Below are 17065 nucleotides of genomic sequence, written 5' to 3'. Positions count from 1 at the left end.
ACAGGGAGGGCCGAGTAAGATAGGATGCCAGATGGAGTCTGGTGTTACCCTGACTCCACTGGTTGGTAGCAGGCGAAACGGGACTTCGTGAGGATGGGGAAGGGAGGCCGGCATCGGAGACACCACATGGCAGAGGTAGGTAATTTCTTAGTCAAGACGGAGGGTTGCGGATTTAGGTTTGGGGGTGGAGGAGTATTTGAGGGCAACCGCACAAATACATATTTTGAAACATACTCGCCTCAGACCTCCCCCAAAATAAGGGACTGGGTCCCGTTAAGAAAATGGAAAGAAAAAAAATATATTATTATTTATTATATAACAACGTCAACATTAACACCAAGACAGGGAAGGACTCTAACTACGCATGAGGATCAAACACTCCAGGAGGCAGGACATTCTGGAGACCAAAAGAAAAGAAATCAAGGAGGGCATCTGGAGGTGGTGTGAATGTGGCCGGTTGATGAGTGCAGTGGGGGGGAGGGGCGGTGGGGGGAAGAGACTCATCTCCTCTTGGCGGTTTTTTAAGTTTTGAGACAAAACAAAGTCACATTTTTTGAATTGTGGATTCAAGCGACTGATTACATCAGTGTTGGGGGCAGGGTGGGGGGTTCTCAAGTGCAGACGTGAACATGGGGTGAAATGAGACATCTCGTCCTTGGGGTTCTCCCTGCGACTGTCCCTCTCCCTCTCTCCCCTCCCTCTGGAAATGGCGGTGAAGGAGCAGGCCTCGCCTTAGCTGCTGTCATTCCACTCTGGAACCATGCCGACTCCGTGCACGGCCGAGTGGTACTGATGCGGGGACAGGGTCCTTGGCACGCTGTGAGAGTACAGGAACTCCGACGCCTGAAGGCTGCCGGGGGACTGGAGGCCAGTCTGAGGCCCACACTGCCTGACCACAGGCTGGTGGGCCATGGAGGTCTGGTGCTGGAACATTCCCTCTCCGAGCTGCGGGGAGCCGTGGTTCGCCATGCCAGCCAGCCGGGGGACCAGGGGCCCCGAGGTGAAGTGAGCAGAGAAGTGCTGATAGGGTAGCCTGTCCATGGGCTGCACGGTGGTGACCGTGCAGCTGCTGTATGAGGACATGCTGGGCCAGGCGTTGCAGCTAATGTCCTCCAGGCTGGGCACGGGCTCGCTGGGCGGCACAGAGCTGGCATACATGCAGGCCTGCCGCTGGGCTGACTCTGTCCTATAGGAGGCACCCAGGCCCTGCTGCTGGGGGTAGCCGGAGCGGTAGAACGGGTCCTCTTCACTGGGCGATGTCTCCATGTAGGGCTTCTTATAGGGATGGTCTGTGGTGGAACATTCTTCATCTGCTGAGACAGAAGGACAGACACCCGTGAGGCCAGGATCAGCCACCCCATAGCTCAAGGCAGAGACAGCCATTTGGCCCAAGGACGGAAGAATTAAGTCCGGAAGATGGTTAGCCCCAACCTCCATTCTGATAAAAAGAGGGTGGACTGTCACGGCTAAGACTCTGGGCTACGGAGTTCTAAGCAAACAGTTTGACCTTTCCAAGCTCAGGTTCCTTTTTTAAAAAAAAATAATTTTCAGTATATTCCCTCAATAGAACATTAATGCAATCATTAGAAAAGATGCTTTGTATAGTTTCTAGTAAACTGGGGAAATTGAGCTCAGTTTCTTCACCTGTAAAATGGAAAGGGTCATGACAGCACCTTCTAGAAAGGGAAGTGTTGACAATGAAATGGGAAAATATAGATTAAGTACTTAGTCCAGAGCTTGGTACAAGGGAACACTCAATAAATAACAATTATTATGATTATCTTCCATCCTCTCCAGCATGTGAACTTCATGAAGGCAACACATGGTCTGGATTACCCATCACTGTATTCCCAGAACCTGGGACGTACCTAGTGACAAAAATAATAACAACAGCATCAACAATAACAGTAAAAACACATACAGCATTTACTCTGCCTGGCATGGTTCTGAGTACTCTCCATGAGGTCACCCGTTTAATCTTCTCAAGAACCCCGTGAGGTGGGTTCTCTCAGTATCCTCATTTTACAGATGAAAGGAGACACACAGAGGTCAAGAAACGTGCCCAAGGTCTTCTATGGCTGATATACAGTGGAGCTAAGATTAGAATCCTAGGAATCTCGTGACAAAACTCCTGTTCTTCCATGCCATGCTAGACAGAAAGACATGCAGCAGATACTTGTGCAATGGATGGAACAGTGGATGGACAAGTGGATAAATGGATGGGAGCCCGAATGAATCCCCAAATCCTTTCCTGATGCCTTATGTGAACAAGGACCCAGTTATGATCTGTTGAGTTGGTACCAATTCATGTATCGCTGTTTCATCGCTGAACAAGTCACTTCCCTTCTGTAAGCGCTAATTAATCCCTAGTGCAGAGCAGTAGAGAGAGTTCTGTCTCTGAAAGAGGGTCTTCCTCAACCACTTTGGGGTCACTGACCCCGCTGGGGACTAATAAAAGAGCTGGGCTCTTTTCTCTCCTAGAAAAATAAACTGAAGCACGAAGTTTTGAGAACCATTTGTATAGACCAAAGTCATGCACACAAATTCAGGGGGCTCAAGCACTCCCTAAAATGCAGACCTCAGGTTAAGAAACTTAGACATGCGTGAGTCTGAATCCAGCTCTTTTACTTAATGTCGGTGTGACACTAGCAAGGCATCTGCCATCTCTGGGACTCATTTTTTATCACCTTTGAATCAGAGTTAGCAATACTTACCTCGCTGGGCAGCTAAGGAATAAAATCGAGCATGTAAATCTCCTGATACCCATCACCAAGGGCAGCTCTTGTTACCAGGGTAACACCACCTGTGTCACGGCAGACCTCATCTGTAATAACACACCTCCAGGTGTTTCCTTCAAGGGAAGCAATACTTGGGAGTTTCTACCAAGATGTAAACCTCACACGGATTCATTCCTTGGCTGGAATTTTACTCCCCAAACTGGAGATTTTTCTTTCCTCACTTCCGATCTCTTTCTAATGAATAACGTTAAGAAATATGCCTGGTCTTCCCTGGTGGCACAGTGGTTAAGAATCCGCCTGCCAATGCATGGGACACGGGTTCGAGCCCCAGTCTGGGAAAATCCCACATGCCGCAGAGCAACTCAGCCCGTGCGCCACAACTACTGAGCCTGCGCTCTAGAGCCCGCGAGCCACAACTACTGAAGCCCACGTGCCTAGAGCCCATGCTCCACAGCAAGAGAAGCCACCGCAATGAGCAGCCCACACACCGCAACGAAGAGTAGCCCCCGCTCGCCGCAACTAGAGAAAGCTCGCGTGCAGCAATGAAGACCCAATGCAGCCTAAAATTAATTAATTAATTAATTAATTTTTAAAAAAAGAAATATGCCTGAGTTTGGCAAGTGTGAAGAAAAATGAAACCCTGGGACACAGCTGTCACCACTGTGATGGTTGGTGGCATGTGGGCAGGACGCAGGACTAAGTAAGGGAAGAAAGAAGAGCTATGATTTATTAAGCACCTACTAAGTGACCTGACTCTAATCTCCTAGTGTCATTCCTCAAGGTGGCTGCTCTCGTTCTCATCTCTTGGAGGCAAAAACTGAAGCTCAGAGAAGTGACTTGCTCAAGGCCATGCAGCTGGGAAGGAGCAGGGGCTGGAATCAAAGCTGGGTCTGCTTCACCTTGCCGATCATACCTTGCCTCCAAGCTCTCTCGATTTCTACTACGCAACGCCACTCACTCAAGTCATCCAACAGATACTGACTGAGCCACTACCAAGTGCCAGGTGCTGGTCAACTGGTAGTTGTGGTCCTGCTCGGCACACATCCTTGGTCCCTCTCCATCCTCCCCTGCACAAGGGCAGGACCTGTAAGGGCAGGAAGCTGACACTGTGTGAAGAGCAGGTGCTCCTTGGATGTAAAGCTCCAAGTCAGTCATTCTCCCCACAGGAAGTCCTACAGCTTCACACTGGACTATAAACCAACAGGGGTGGCTTCCACCAAACACCTCTACTCACATCATTCTCCGAGTGATACCCCCAGGTTAGTCAAAAATCTCCCCAAATAACACATATCTACACAAAGGTTGTACCCACCTAACAGCAAGCAAACTTATTATTAGCTAGACTCTTCCTGGGACACATCTGGGACCCGTAGGATGCCCAAACATTGGTCAAAAAAAAAAGTGAAAAAGGCAGTCATCACTCTTCCAGGTGTCCTAGCTACATGATGCCAACCATCCAGATGTTTGAAGACATCCAGATGAGCAAGTGTCCACATTTTTTCACTTTTCAACCGGGCGTTTTGGGGGCGTCTTAAAGACACTGCTTCTCTTGACTTATTTTTTTGTCCTGGCCACCTCCTCCCTTGATTCCTTCCCTCTATTCTTCCTTCCACCCACCCCCCAAGATCTATAAATCTGAATGTTTTCATTGTTGCTGGAATCATAACCTTTGGGTTTTCCATTTAACCAGGGCGTTCCCCTCTCCAATAATAGAAAGTACAGCTGCAGGGTACCCTGGCAAGAGGGGAAAAAAAAAAAAAAAAAAAGGCAAACTAACCATTCCCGAGTTTCTGATCCCCTTCCAGACTGGTTACAAGTAAAAAAGGAAGAATAATATGAAAAATGCCAGAGCACATTTTGGAAAATCGTAAAATTACACATTCCAATCCTTAATACCCCAAAGATCTGATGAAGAGTCCTAAGAAAAACTCAATGCTGGCTTATTGATGGAAACAGGACGTGAGCATTCTCCAGTGCCTCTTGGTCCTCATCACACTGTAAAGAAATTCCCAAGCCAGGATCCAAATTTCACGTCGGTCGTGATAAATGCTCGGGATGTAATCTCTGTGTTTATGTTCGTGATGGTTTGGTTTCTATCTTTTTATTGGGAGCCTGATAACTGATCAACAGCAAAGACCTCTGTCCCAGACGAGTCCTGTTTCTCTTCCACGGTTGGGGAATGGGCTGTAGTCAAGGGTCAAGTCCTCAATCAGATGAGTCCACGGCTTAGTTTCAGAAAGTTGCCTAAGGGTGGTCAATTATATTGATATAATGTCCAGAGCCCAGAGGAGTCTCTTGGCCAATAGTAAACCCCTTCGTGATTCTGACCACTGATCACCACATAGCAGTGTGAGAAACCCTGGTGCCCTGCGTGTTTCTGGATGCTGTTGATTCTGGATAAAGTGACTTTAATGATGAATCCAGAACACAGATCTTAGGGCACAGTTATGTCTCTGACTCACTGGCTACGCAACCTTGGGCGAACCACTGGACCATTCCAGTCTCGGTTCTTGTTTGTACGTGGGGATAATACCTAAATTTCATGTAGGAATTGAGATAACAGCAGTGCGGTCTAGTTTCTATCTTCCTGGTACCTAAAGTAAGTATTCAAGTCTCATCTGCCCCAGTAATGCGGGTCGACTCTGTTTTCCCTCTTGGAAGGTTGGACAGACGGCTCTGTGAAGGTCATCCAATACTTGAAGGTGTTCGGGTGGATTCCAGAGCTAGAGAACTCACAGAGCTGCTTTCAAATCACTGATGCCATTGAGTAAATATTGCCACCATTCCCAAATGGGTCATGTCCCTTGCTGATGGAGTTCATTCAAATGAAAGACCGTGGTGGAGTCTTCACAGACGGAGACCCTGGAGGTAGAGCAGTGAGCAGCCGCTCCTCAGCTGAGTGACCTTCAGCAAGTCAGAAGCAGGTCTCTAACTCAGGCCTTTGGACTCCTCAAACAGTGCTCCTTCTGCTAGATGGCCCCAACCTTTCAGCCTTCATGCAACCCACTGTGTTCAGAGAGTATGACAAGGTGGTAACCTTGACGCTTATGGATGGATGGATGGATGATGGACAGATGGATGGATGGATTTGTGTGTGGGTTTGTCCCCACGCTGTTAGCTCTTAACTTTAGAGTGCAAAGAACTAGCATGGTATTGTGGGAAGATCCTAGATTGGGAATCAAAAGACTCCCGTTCAGATCTCAGCCACTATCTGAAGCCATGAAATGTACTGACTTGCTTACTATCTGTCTCCCACAGTGAGAATACAAGTTTCCTGGGATCAGGGACCTTTTCCATCTCACTCTCCCCTTGTCTTCGGCACACAGCACAGTGCCCAGTACAAAGGAAGTGTATCGTTAATATTTACTTGATGAACGCATCCCAGATTGGCCGCTCACCAGCCACATAACCTTGGGAATCCAAGCTCCCAGTCCTCTATTTTCCCCCCTGCAAAATGGGGATGGGAGGGCATCTCCCATGGCTCAAAGATTGCAGTGAGGATCCAGTGAAGAAAAGGAGGTAGAATCGCTCTACAAACTACGGAGACTGAGAAGACGCAAAACCCTTTACTATATCCAATCCCCTCTCCGTACCAGTGCAGAAAATGGCTTTGCTAAAATCTTTATTTGGGTTGCCTTTGGTTTCTAATTGTGGGGAGGGTAGTCAGGGTGGGAGGGGGAAAGAAAGACAGACAAGTGCTCTCCCAGGCCCTGGGGTCCTGGATTTGATTGAGTGGCATTGATAAAAGACCTTCCCAGCTTTTTTGGCTCCAACCATCGAGAGAGATAGTTTGGAGACAGCTGGGTCCAAACACAAGGGGCCCTCTGGCCGGCCTGGCCCTTTGACATTTCATTGGGGCTGCCTCCTGGGCTGGTTGGAAAGGAGACAGACAATGAGGGGAAGTCAGATAGTGGGGCAGTCAGGGGCCGGGGTCGGGGGGAAGCCACCCATGGAGTTATCACTTAACGGGAGTCCCAAACTGGAAGGAAACCTTGGCTGATTCCTTATCACTTTACAATGGAGGCTGATGATGAATTGCTTTTTGTCGTCTCTGAGGCAGGCAGGCAGGACAGACCGAGCTTGGCTGGAATGTTCTCTGTCCCTGGGAGCTCCCTTTTGGGGGGTGGAGGGAGGTGAGAAGGGCCGAGGTTTCTGCAGAGGTGAAAAGAGCCTGGCACCCCGAGTGCACAGACCTCAGTATGTATGAATTTGGGGCGGAGCAGCTCACTAGCTGGGTGACTCTGGGCAAGTGTCTCAATCTCTCTGAGCCTCAGTGTCCGCATCCGTGAACGAGGGGCAATTCTTCACCTTGTTATCTTCAACCAGTCACGAGGTCCTGACTCTCCCAACACCGCCAGCTCTTCTCGGCGCACCCTGGCCTGAGCCACCGTCATCTCACACCTCAGAACCTGCAACAGCCTCTGAACGGGGCCCTGGCATCAGTTCTATCACAGCAAAGGGACCGCCTCAAAGCACGACCTGAATCCTGCCACTCAGGGGTTCAGACCCCTCCAATGGCCGCCCATCGGTGTTAGGCTAAAATCCGAACCCCCCAAAATGGCTCACAAGGGCCGGCGTCGTGCTAGTCCCTGCCTTCCTCGGCGACCTCCCCTCCCGTCACTTTCCCCTGCTCTGTGCTCCAGCCACCCTGGCCTCCTGTCCACTGCCCCAGCGGGAGCGGGCTCCCCATCTTCCGAGGGGCTGCACGCATGCTCTTCTCAACGCCTGGACACCCACTCGGCATCCCAGTCTCCTCTCCAACTCCCACTCTCCGCAGACCTCAGCTGAAATTCTTCCCTGACGCCCTACCCTAGTCGGATGGATACCCCACTTTGCTTTGTGTTAACACTTTCCGTATCTCCGTTATAGCATTCGAGCATTCAATCACCACTGTCATCAAACCATCTGTAATGAGTTGTTGAATGTGTGAGCTGCTTGCAACCGTGTGAGTTTCCCAAGGGCGGGGCTCGCTCACGTCCAATAGAGGACTTACAGGTACCAGGCACTCTTTCAGGTGCTCCACCTGGATTATCTCATTTCGTCTCCTAACAACCCTGCAGGGTAGGTACCATTCTGCAGAAAAGGTAGTTAAGAAAGCTGAAGCAACTGACCCCTGGTCACACTGCTGGAAAGTGTCAGCTGCTGGAACATACTGCAACAGACCAGCCACTGACTCTAGCTTCCCCAGGGGCCACCTCAAGTCGATCCCAAGTTCACTCGAGGATCCCGGACAACACCCCCACGCAAACCAAGTCCTCACATCACCCAAAGAGGGTTCATCAGGCTTGCATTCAAAGCCTTCACCCTGCATCCTCCAGGAGTGCATTTACAAGGATGCTGCTGTAAATACTGAACTCAAAACAGCGCCCTGATTCTTTGTAACTTCCTCCTCTTCTGCTGGTCTGGCATTAATTTAATCGAAAGAACTCTTTAATTCAAACCTGATGAGCTCTTAATCAGCGTGTTTGACCCAGCCTCAAGAGCAGATCTCTGGTGGGCGATGAAATTTGGAGACCGTAGCCCATAAGCAAAGGTAATGGAGGCAGATAGGGCGGTGGTTCAGGGCCCAGGCAGAGTCTGCAGACCAGGCTTGGGTTCAAATGCTGCCTTCAAGAACCATTAGCTCACAGTTTTCCCTCTGTGGGCCTCAGTTTCCCCGTTTGTAAAGTGGGTTAATAAGAGTACCTACTTAATAACGTTCTTGAAAAGGCTGTGGTCTGGAACCTAGGCAGGGCACCCTTAAATATAATATAAAACAGAATCTCTGTGCAGGGACCTGTGTTTCATGGGACATTCTTAACCCCTGCTTGTGCCTGAAGAGGCATGTTTGCAGGCATCTGGTCTCCAGCCCATCTGGCAGCGGTCGTGCTGGGAGTTGGGCCAGGGGGCCTGTTGGGGTGATATTGCTCAGGACTTCCAGATCCAAGGAGCTTGGATGGGCTTCAGGTAAGTCTGGAAAGCTCAGTCTCACCCAAGTCAGCTCCCCAGCCCCAGGCTTGGACCCGTGACAGCTCTCCCCTCTTTCAAAACGTGATTTTGGTAAATGTCAAATCACCAAACCGTGTTCCTTTCCTCACGTCACCCCTATTCCAGAGAAAGCTGCCAAAGCAGCCTTTTCCATTGGTTCTGGTTAGTGAGTTGTTGGGTTTTATTTGTTTGTTTTTTTAAAGAATGCCCATGGGGGACTGCCCTGGCGGTCCGGTGGTTAAGACTCCGTGCTTCCACTGCAGGGGGTGCGGGTTCGATCCCTGGCTGGGGAAGTAAGGTCCTGTGTGCCACGAGCACAGCCCAAAAAAAAAGAGGAAAAAAAAAGGGTCCAGGCACCAGGGACTAGGCTTTGACAGGCGTCATGTTGGCTGCTAGGGCTGTGAGGCCCAACAGGGCCACCCTAAAGATGGAGCCGTGGGCCTGCTGGAGTGAAACAGGGCCGGTTTATTAAGTCAATCCCGTGCTGAACACAGGACAAGCATGATTTCATGACATCTTCACGCCAAGTCTATGAGACAGGTCCAATCACGGGCCCGAACCTATAGATGACTCTTAGTGATGTTTAGAGTAACTTTTAGTGATGTTTGCTAAGTAACTCGCACCTAATCATAAACATTTGAAAATGGCAAAGGTAAGATTCATCTTGCTTTTCTGACTCTCAAGACCACGGGCGTAGCACGAGCCTACATGGCCCCCTTCCCTTACGTCTGTTATCCCAAACCTTCACCTAGATGAGCAGCCTTCTCTTCACTTCCTCCCAGGACTCACTTTCTGGAGGGATACCTGCCACTCATTCCTTCATAGCTGTCACCCAGCTTACCAAGCACCAACTGTTCTAGGGAACTTAGCATCATTTACAAAGGGGGACACTGACACAGAGCAGGGCTAGGACGCCTGCCTGAGGTCACACAGGAAGCTGGTGGCAGAGTTGAGACTCACATCTGTTCCTCTGGTCCCACTGCCCGCATCAACGCCTTCGATTCTGCCTCGAAAAACTGCCACCAGAAATTTCCTTCCTCAACCTCCCCTCTGGACCCAGATAACTTAGGAAAAAAATCATCCATTTCTCATTTGGCAAAGGAAACGAGGTTGTGTCTTAGACAGCAGCCTAGTCGATTTAAAGAGGGGATGCACAGGAGAGAAAAATCTATGGTGATTTTTTTCTCTTCCTCCCCGCCTTTTTTGGTATTGATTTGATCTGGAAAGGAAAGAAGAGCTCAGAATCCACCTGGGAGAAACTCTGCACATGAACTAAAGGGCACATCCAATTCCAAGGAGGTTCCCTGGAAGCATACTCCCCGATGACTAGTGGCAGCATAAACTCAGCTTTATCCTTTTGGGGCAATACTTCCTCTTCAGCGCTAAAACGAGTGAGGCCACTCTAAGTTCACGAAAAGATATCTACGATGCATAAGATATCTACGATGCATTCTAAAGTTTAAAAAAATGCCAATTGCAAAATAGATGCGGTATGATATCAACTGTTAAAACTAAAAGCAAAACTCTTTGTATTTGTGGGTGTGTGCAAGTGTAAATAAATAAATGGGTCTGAACATTCCAAATAAGTTTTCCCCAAGGAAGCGGGGGGACGTGTCAAAGGAATCTTTAGCTTTACTTGAATGGTTTGAACTTCTTACAATCTCTTTGTAGTTTTGTATTGCTTACATTTTTAAAATAAATACACGTAGTTATGTGTACTTTTTTTTTCAAGGAAAAGAAGGAGGAAGTACAGACAGTGGACAGGAGGGCAGGGCTGTCACACTCACCTTTCCTCTTGGTGCAGTGGTAAATTTGGCCGTGCTCCTGGGGCAGCGGGTACGGGTTGGGTGGGGGTAGGAGGTCCTGGGAGGGGCCAGACACACCATTCTCACACTGGTACTGGGACCCCAAGTTGGATGAGGCGGAGAGAGCTCGAGGCTCACTGCTGAAAGGACTGTGGTTGGAGGCCACTTTCTGTCTCACTGTGCTCCTGGGAACCACGGGATATTCTTTACTGAAAGAGAGAAGATGCAAAGTAACACTGATCAGTGGCCTGATAGAGATCCTCCCACTGGCTGAACCACAGGGTCAAAGATTTTACCAGAAAACTCACAGAGTAAGAAACAAGGGGATCTTTGATGAATGAATAGATCCAGTTATACTCAAGTGCATCCAATGCATCCTATCCTATACGTATATATTTAGTCGCCACCTTTTCATGTCTTATACATTAGGCAAGTAGATTTATGAATAGTTCTATACATATGCAGAAAGGTAAATGAGCACCTCCAGTTGAGACCCCTCTCAACAATCCATAAACACACATGGCAGTTGAAATAGTTCAACCTATTCTAGACATCTTTGAATTCCCTAATTCAAAAGCTAAAGAGCTGAGAGCTCACTGAGACTTAACTTCTGGGTCTCCATCTTTAAAATGGGGCTGTGGCCTTTGCCCAACATCAGTAAAGAATGGTAGCTGACCACCTGGGGTAGTCACATAAGAACCTAGGTTACCCTAATCTGAATAGTTTGCTCCTCATGCCTTAGACGTTCTTTTTGAGTTGCTGTACTTGTCGCCAATGACACAACACTTAACTTCTCCATGCCTTGGCTTTCCCATCTGTAAAAAAGGGATAATAAAAAACCCCAGGTTCGGGGCCTCCCTGGTGGCGCAAGTGGTTGAGAGTCCGCCTGCCGATGCAGGGGATACGGGTTCGTGCCCCGGTCTGGGAGGATCCCATATGCCGCGGAGTGGCTGGGCCCGTGAGCCATGGCCGCTGAGCCTGCGCGTCCGGAGCCTGCGCGTCCGGAGCCTGTGCTCCGCAACGGGGGAGGCCACAACAGTGAGAGGCCCGCATACCGCAAAAAAAAAAAAAAACAAAAAAAAACCCCAGGTTCAAAGGGCTATTGAGAGAGGAAATTAGTTAATACACGTGAAAGGCTTAAAACAGTGTTTGTCACAGCAAATGGTAGCCATCAGCAGGACTGTCACAGTTTTGGAGGCAGAGTAGAGGGAGAGGGAGAGAGGGAAGGAAAAGGAGAAGAAAAAGGAGGACGAAGCAGACAGAGAAAAGAGCATGGAAACGAAGACCAGGCAGATCCAAATTCAGGTCCCATCTCCACCACTTACAGACTTCTGGACTACAACCTTTCTGAGCCTCAGTTTATGACGCCACAGGTACAGCCTCCTCCAAAGTGCTCAAAATCTGGCCCCTCACACTCTTATGATCTGTCCTCCACATTCCCTTCCCTTCAGCTTTCAGACCATTTTTTTCCTCATAAGAGTTTGGGAAATTCAACAGAAACATCTCCTGGAAAGGAAGAAAGAGGTGCTGAGCATCACAAGAGTCCCAAAGGAAGCCAGGTGGGTCGGGGAAGGATCAGAGTGAGAGCTTGCCAAGGAGCTGAGAGGAGGGACAGCTCAAAGATAACAGGGAGAATTGAGAGAAACATCCGGGGTGTATAAGAAGAGAATGGCCCGACCCATAATATTCCCACGTGCACAAAGAGGAGGGGGCTGCCAATGTTTGGGATGGGGAAAGGAAATCTTGTTCAGGAGAGTAACTAGTACAGTGTGTAGGCTGATGGAAGGGTGATTTGCCCATCTTTTCTGGAAGGCAATATGATATCACCCTTTTTTTTTTTTTTTTTGGCCACGCCACATGGCTTGTGGGATCTTAGTTCCCCGAACAAGGATTGAACCTGGGACCACGGTGGTGAAATCCCCGAGTCCTAACCACTGGACCACCAGGGAATTCCCGAGAGCATCCATTTTTTAAAATATACAGGGACTTCCCTGGTGGTCCAGTGGTTAAAATTCCACGCTCCCAATGCAGGCGGCATGGGTTCCATCCCTGGTCAAGAAACTAAGATCCCGTTTGCCATAAGGCATGGCCAAAACAATAATAATAATAAAAATAATAATAATATACAATAACATGGAGCGAGCAATCCCATTACAAAGGATTTTCCCAAGAAGCCATCAGGTCAGTACCCAAAGATGTAAGTATGAGGATTTTCTCTGCAGCACTGTCTGTAACAAGGGAAAAAACCAGAAATAACCTAAATGTCCTCATTAATGGCAGCGTCAACTTTGATAGAGCTAAACAATGGAATATTATGCAGCCTTGAAAGGGATGAGAAGGCTGGATATGCACAAATTCAGAAATCTGTTTGAGCTGAATTAAGTAAAAGAAGGGGGAAACAACATGGTCTAGATTATGAAATGAATCCCAGAGGTTCCCTCCAGAAGCTGGGGTTACGGGAGACCTTTTAGATCAACTTATTACTTTCTGTACGTCTGCACGGCTTGGCTCTTTTTACAGTGAGCGCTTATGAAGTTTAGATGAATACTTCCATGTTGAAAACAATAATTACTATTACCGATTATTAACAGAATTATTATATGAATTATTAATATAATAATTATTATTATAGTGGAGCCGGAGGACTAGTTTAGGAGGAATACACAAATAAAGGAAGAGCGTACAGCCTCCCGGAGTGACGTGTGACCCTCCAGGCTCTCCATCCCCATCCCCACCCACCGCACCACCGCGCCTGGCAAAACGCAATGGAAACAGAGCTGAAATTCCCAGGGCAGGACCTGCTTGGCTGGAAAGCAAAATGAAAATGAAGTTGAAGATACTCAAAGCTTCCCCCGCATTTCCCCCAAGACGGGTCCCTAGAAGTGAGAGGGGCAGAACAGGATTTGAATCCGATCTCCAGTCATCTGTGGATCCAGCAAAGCTGCTAGCAATACCCCTCAGGAAATGTCCCTTCTTCACGCAACCCACAGAAATGAGTTCTCCAATCCACCAAGTCTGTAGCACAGAGCTCAGCTAAAGGTCATAGAGTTGGCAGGTGACCTAGCTAAGCCTCAGTTTCCTCATCTGCAAAATGGGAGAAATAGAGATAGTTTGGAGAAACCACAGCAGTCAGCCCTGAGTCCTCTGGACACCTTCCCTTCCCTGATAACCCACTGGACTGTGATTTTTACTTGAGTATCTAAGAATCAGGGTATAGTGGGATGAATAAAGGTGCTAGATTCAGGAAAATATATGTTCTATACCAGACGTACCATCTAACAGCTGTGTGATCTTGGACAAGACACAATCTCTCTGAGTGTCAGTTACCTCTCAAGATTGTTGAAATTACCCAACAATACACTCTAGAAAATGTCTGGCACATAGTAGAAACTATCGTGACTGCCGTTATAAAATGACTCGTGCTTTCAGCCCATAAAATTTCTCGGGAGGGAGCAGTGCCATAAGCCTGTCTGTCTCCTTAACTTGGAGATCTTAACTTTGGGGAAAAACTTAGGGGTGTAAACTTAGATTTTCAAAATGATGTCTTTGTTTTCACTAATCTTGAATTGGAATTTAGTATTTCTTTCTGTTCGGGTGTCGGCAACAAGCCACAGTTCAGTTAGCAGCCCTAGGGACTGTCATCAACAGAAACAAAATAGCTTCACATCCCGCTGCAGCTGTATGTGTCTCCAGACACCATTTATGCTCATGATGACTACAAAAATACAGTCGTTTTTGACCTGCCACTAGATCCTGTTACTTAAGACGTTCATAAAGTGTGCATATTACTGTATCACCATTTAGAAAAGATTTTGACAACTATATATATATATATATATATATTTTTTTTTTTTTTTTTTTTTTGGTGGTACACGGGCCTCTCACTGTTGTGGTCTCTCCCGTTGCCGGAGCACAGGCTCCGGACACGCAGGCTCAACGGCCATGGCTCACGGGCCCAGCCGCTCCGTGGCATGTGAGATCTTCCCAGACCGGGGCACGAACCCGTGTCCCCTGCATCGGCAGGCAGACTCTCAACCACTGTGCCACCAGGGAAGCCCCGACAGCTATGTTTTAATATAACTGGCTTCCTTGCATCTTATTGCATCAATCGATGCATCTTATTTTACACATTTAATCAGATTATTCTAAGAAGTGATCCCTAATCTTCACCAGACTGCCAGAGAGGCCTGACTCTCCTTCTGGGCCCAGGAGGCTGAAAGGAATGAAATTAGCTTTATAGTTCTCCCTTGGCTGCTGAAGCTACGTAATGGAAAGAAAAAAAAGAAGAAGAAGAAGAAGAAGAGGAAGAAAAATTATGATAATAATAAAACATAAAAGTTGTCAAATCTCACTGGCAATTCTATCTAGGTCTTGCTTAGTTCAAGTACTGGACTGTCAGAGATCCAACAGGAAGGGGGGAATCTCTTTTAGTTTGATATTCTTAATGGAGACCGTTATTTTTTTAATTAAAGAAAATAACTCTTAAAAAATGTTGGCTGAGGGAATTTACAAGAGAATGTATCAATGGACTCCATGGAATTCTCCCTTCCAGCACTGCCAAATTGCAAAATTACTCTCTGGAAAGGCCAAATTCTGCTTTTGATTACGAACACTCACAGAAGTGGGAAAGGCATATTATCCCAATAACCACTTGTCCCTCTCAGTTTGTTCCTCTCTGAAGAACTTGAAACATCATTCCCACCATCAATCACGCACATCTTTCTTGATGCCTGAAAGACAACATCCCCAAATCCATCTGACAGGTGTCAAAACTGAGGCATGGAAGAGAAGAGTGACTTCTCAACCAGGATGGGGTTACAGAGGCAAAGCGGGGAAAATGGTACCAACAAACAACATTGGCATCTTTTTTTTTTTGGCCACAATGCTTTCCGGATCTCAGTTCCCTGACCAGGAATCGAACCCATGCGCTCGGCATTGAAAGCGCCGAGTCCTAACCACTGGACCGCCAGAGAATTCCCGGGATTGTTTTTCATGGGCTCATCAGTGGACCAATCCAAGGAACTCAGTGAGTAGCAACACAGCAAAAGCCTCTAAAGTCCCTACGATGAGAAGATAAACTATTTTCCTCCACAGTTTGAGAGCATCATGGAAGAATCCAGGACACCAGAGAATTAAAGTGAAAGCTGAAGAGCCCTCGTGTGTCTGGGAAGAGGGCAGCAACTGGGGACTGTTTTTCCATCATCCTCCTCCTCATCTTCCTCTTCATCATCCACGTTGTTCTCTCCGTGCGTCCTAATGTCCCAGCTACTGTACTGGTTGACTTACATGGTTTCCCTCATTTGATCCTGGCAAGAATCCCATTTCATCACTATGATTAGCTTTACTTTAGAGATAGAGAAAATGAGGCTCAGAAAGGTTAAGCAACTTGCCCCGGATCACCCGGCTAAGAAGAGGTAAAGCTGAGCTGCACTCCAGGTCAGGGCTATTCCAAAGCTCTTGCCGACTTATACTTGATAATAGGGAATTGTTGCCTTCCCATCACTGCTGGGATGACACAACCATTCTGTTACATAGAGCATCCTCCTCTAGGATGCCAGAGTTAGATATTGGCTACACCGGGCAACATCAACCTTTACCGGTCAAACTGTCAATCAATCCCGCTTTACCAAATGTCAAATACCACTGCTCTCTGCTGTGTCCTGCAGACACAGACGCGCTCTGCCCAGTCTGGACACCAACCAGGGTCCTGAGTCCCTCAGCTCACCCTGGGTGTCAGGGCTGCAGACCAGCTTCTCCCCAGCTCCGCCTCCCTCTCACATTCTGTTCCACGTGAGCGGATGCAATGAATGACACCATTGTCGCCGGGTCTGGGTTGTAAAACGTTACAAGGGAATATTGAAATCCACGGCCAAACGGCGTCGCAGCCTGCTAACGAACGGCCCCGGGAATGTTTTCCACTGCAGCCGACTGAATTGGCCTTTTCACGGGAGCAGGTGGCAGAGGTTCTGGGGTGCTGGGAGGGTTCTGTTGTTGTTTTCCCCTGGCGAGGCTTACTCAGTTTCTGGCAGCCTTTCTCAAACGACTAAAGCAGCGCACTGGGGCAAGGCTGGGGACTGTAAAATCTCTGTTCTCGAAAAGCAAATTCCTCCTCTCACTAGCACTTCAATCTGCTATTAAAATGTAAAGGGGGGCCCCAAAATCCCATGAGAGCCTTCCCGGTTTATTAACTTTCTGATATGCTTGGGGAAGCGATTCTGATCTAACGTGTGTGGACACTCAGGGGACAGGAGGCAGCTCACCCCAAGTGGGTTTTTGCTCTGCAAATAATGGATCGCTCCCTCCTCGTCTACAAAGTGCTTCACGACCGTTTTATGACTCAGATCTCACCACACCAGTGAGCTGGAGAAAAGCACAGTGAACGCTGGCTGCTCCATCTCGCTGGCAAGGCCAGGGGGACACAAAGAAGTAACGTGAATTTCCCACCATTGATTCAATCAGGGCAGTCTGATGTAAGGGACAGCAAGAAACTCAAAGACTGGGACTTCCCTGGCGGTCCATTGGTTAAGACTCTGAGCTTCCGGTGCAGGGGGCACT

At 48.1% G+C, this 17065-nt stretch overlaps 1 protein-coding gene across 2 annotated transcripts in view; it reads right to left on the bottom strand.

The window, feature by feature from the left end:
- Window positions 1-646: 646 nt before the first annotated feature.
- The window catches only part of TBX5 (T-box transcription factor 5), a 45307-nt gene continuing 28888 nt past the window's right edge, over window positions 647-17065 (bottom strand). Inside the window, exons 8-9 of one of the 2 annotated variants that reach the window (XM_060118613.1) lie at window positions 10493-10719; window positions 647-1313 (exon numbers count right to left, since the gene is read on the bottom strand). In XM_060118613.1, coding sequence (XP_059974596.1) covers window positions 733-1313; window positions 10493-10719 — 808 coding nt within the window. In that variant the 3' untranslated portion in view covers window positions 647-732. The remainder of the gene's footprint in view (window positions 1314-10492; window positions 10720-17065) is intronic. The other variant, XM_060118614.1, reaches the window with a different exon arrangement.

The sequence above is a fragment of the Mesoplodon densirostris genome, chromosome 15 (assembly GCF_025265405.1).
Source record: "Mesoplodon densirostris isolate mMesDen1 chromosome 15, mMesDen1 primary haplotype, whole genome shotgun sequence".
Lineage (NCBI taxonomy): Eukaryota > Metazoa > Chordata > Mammalia > Artiodactyla > Ziphiidae > Mesoplodon > Mesoplodon densirostris.
This window is presented reverse-complemented; position numbering and strand designations above follow the sequence as displayed.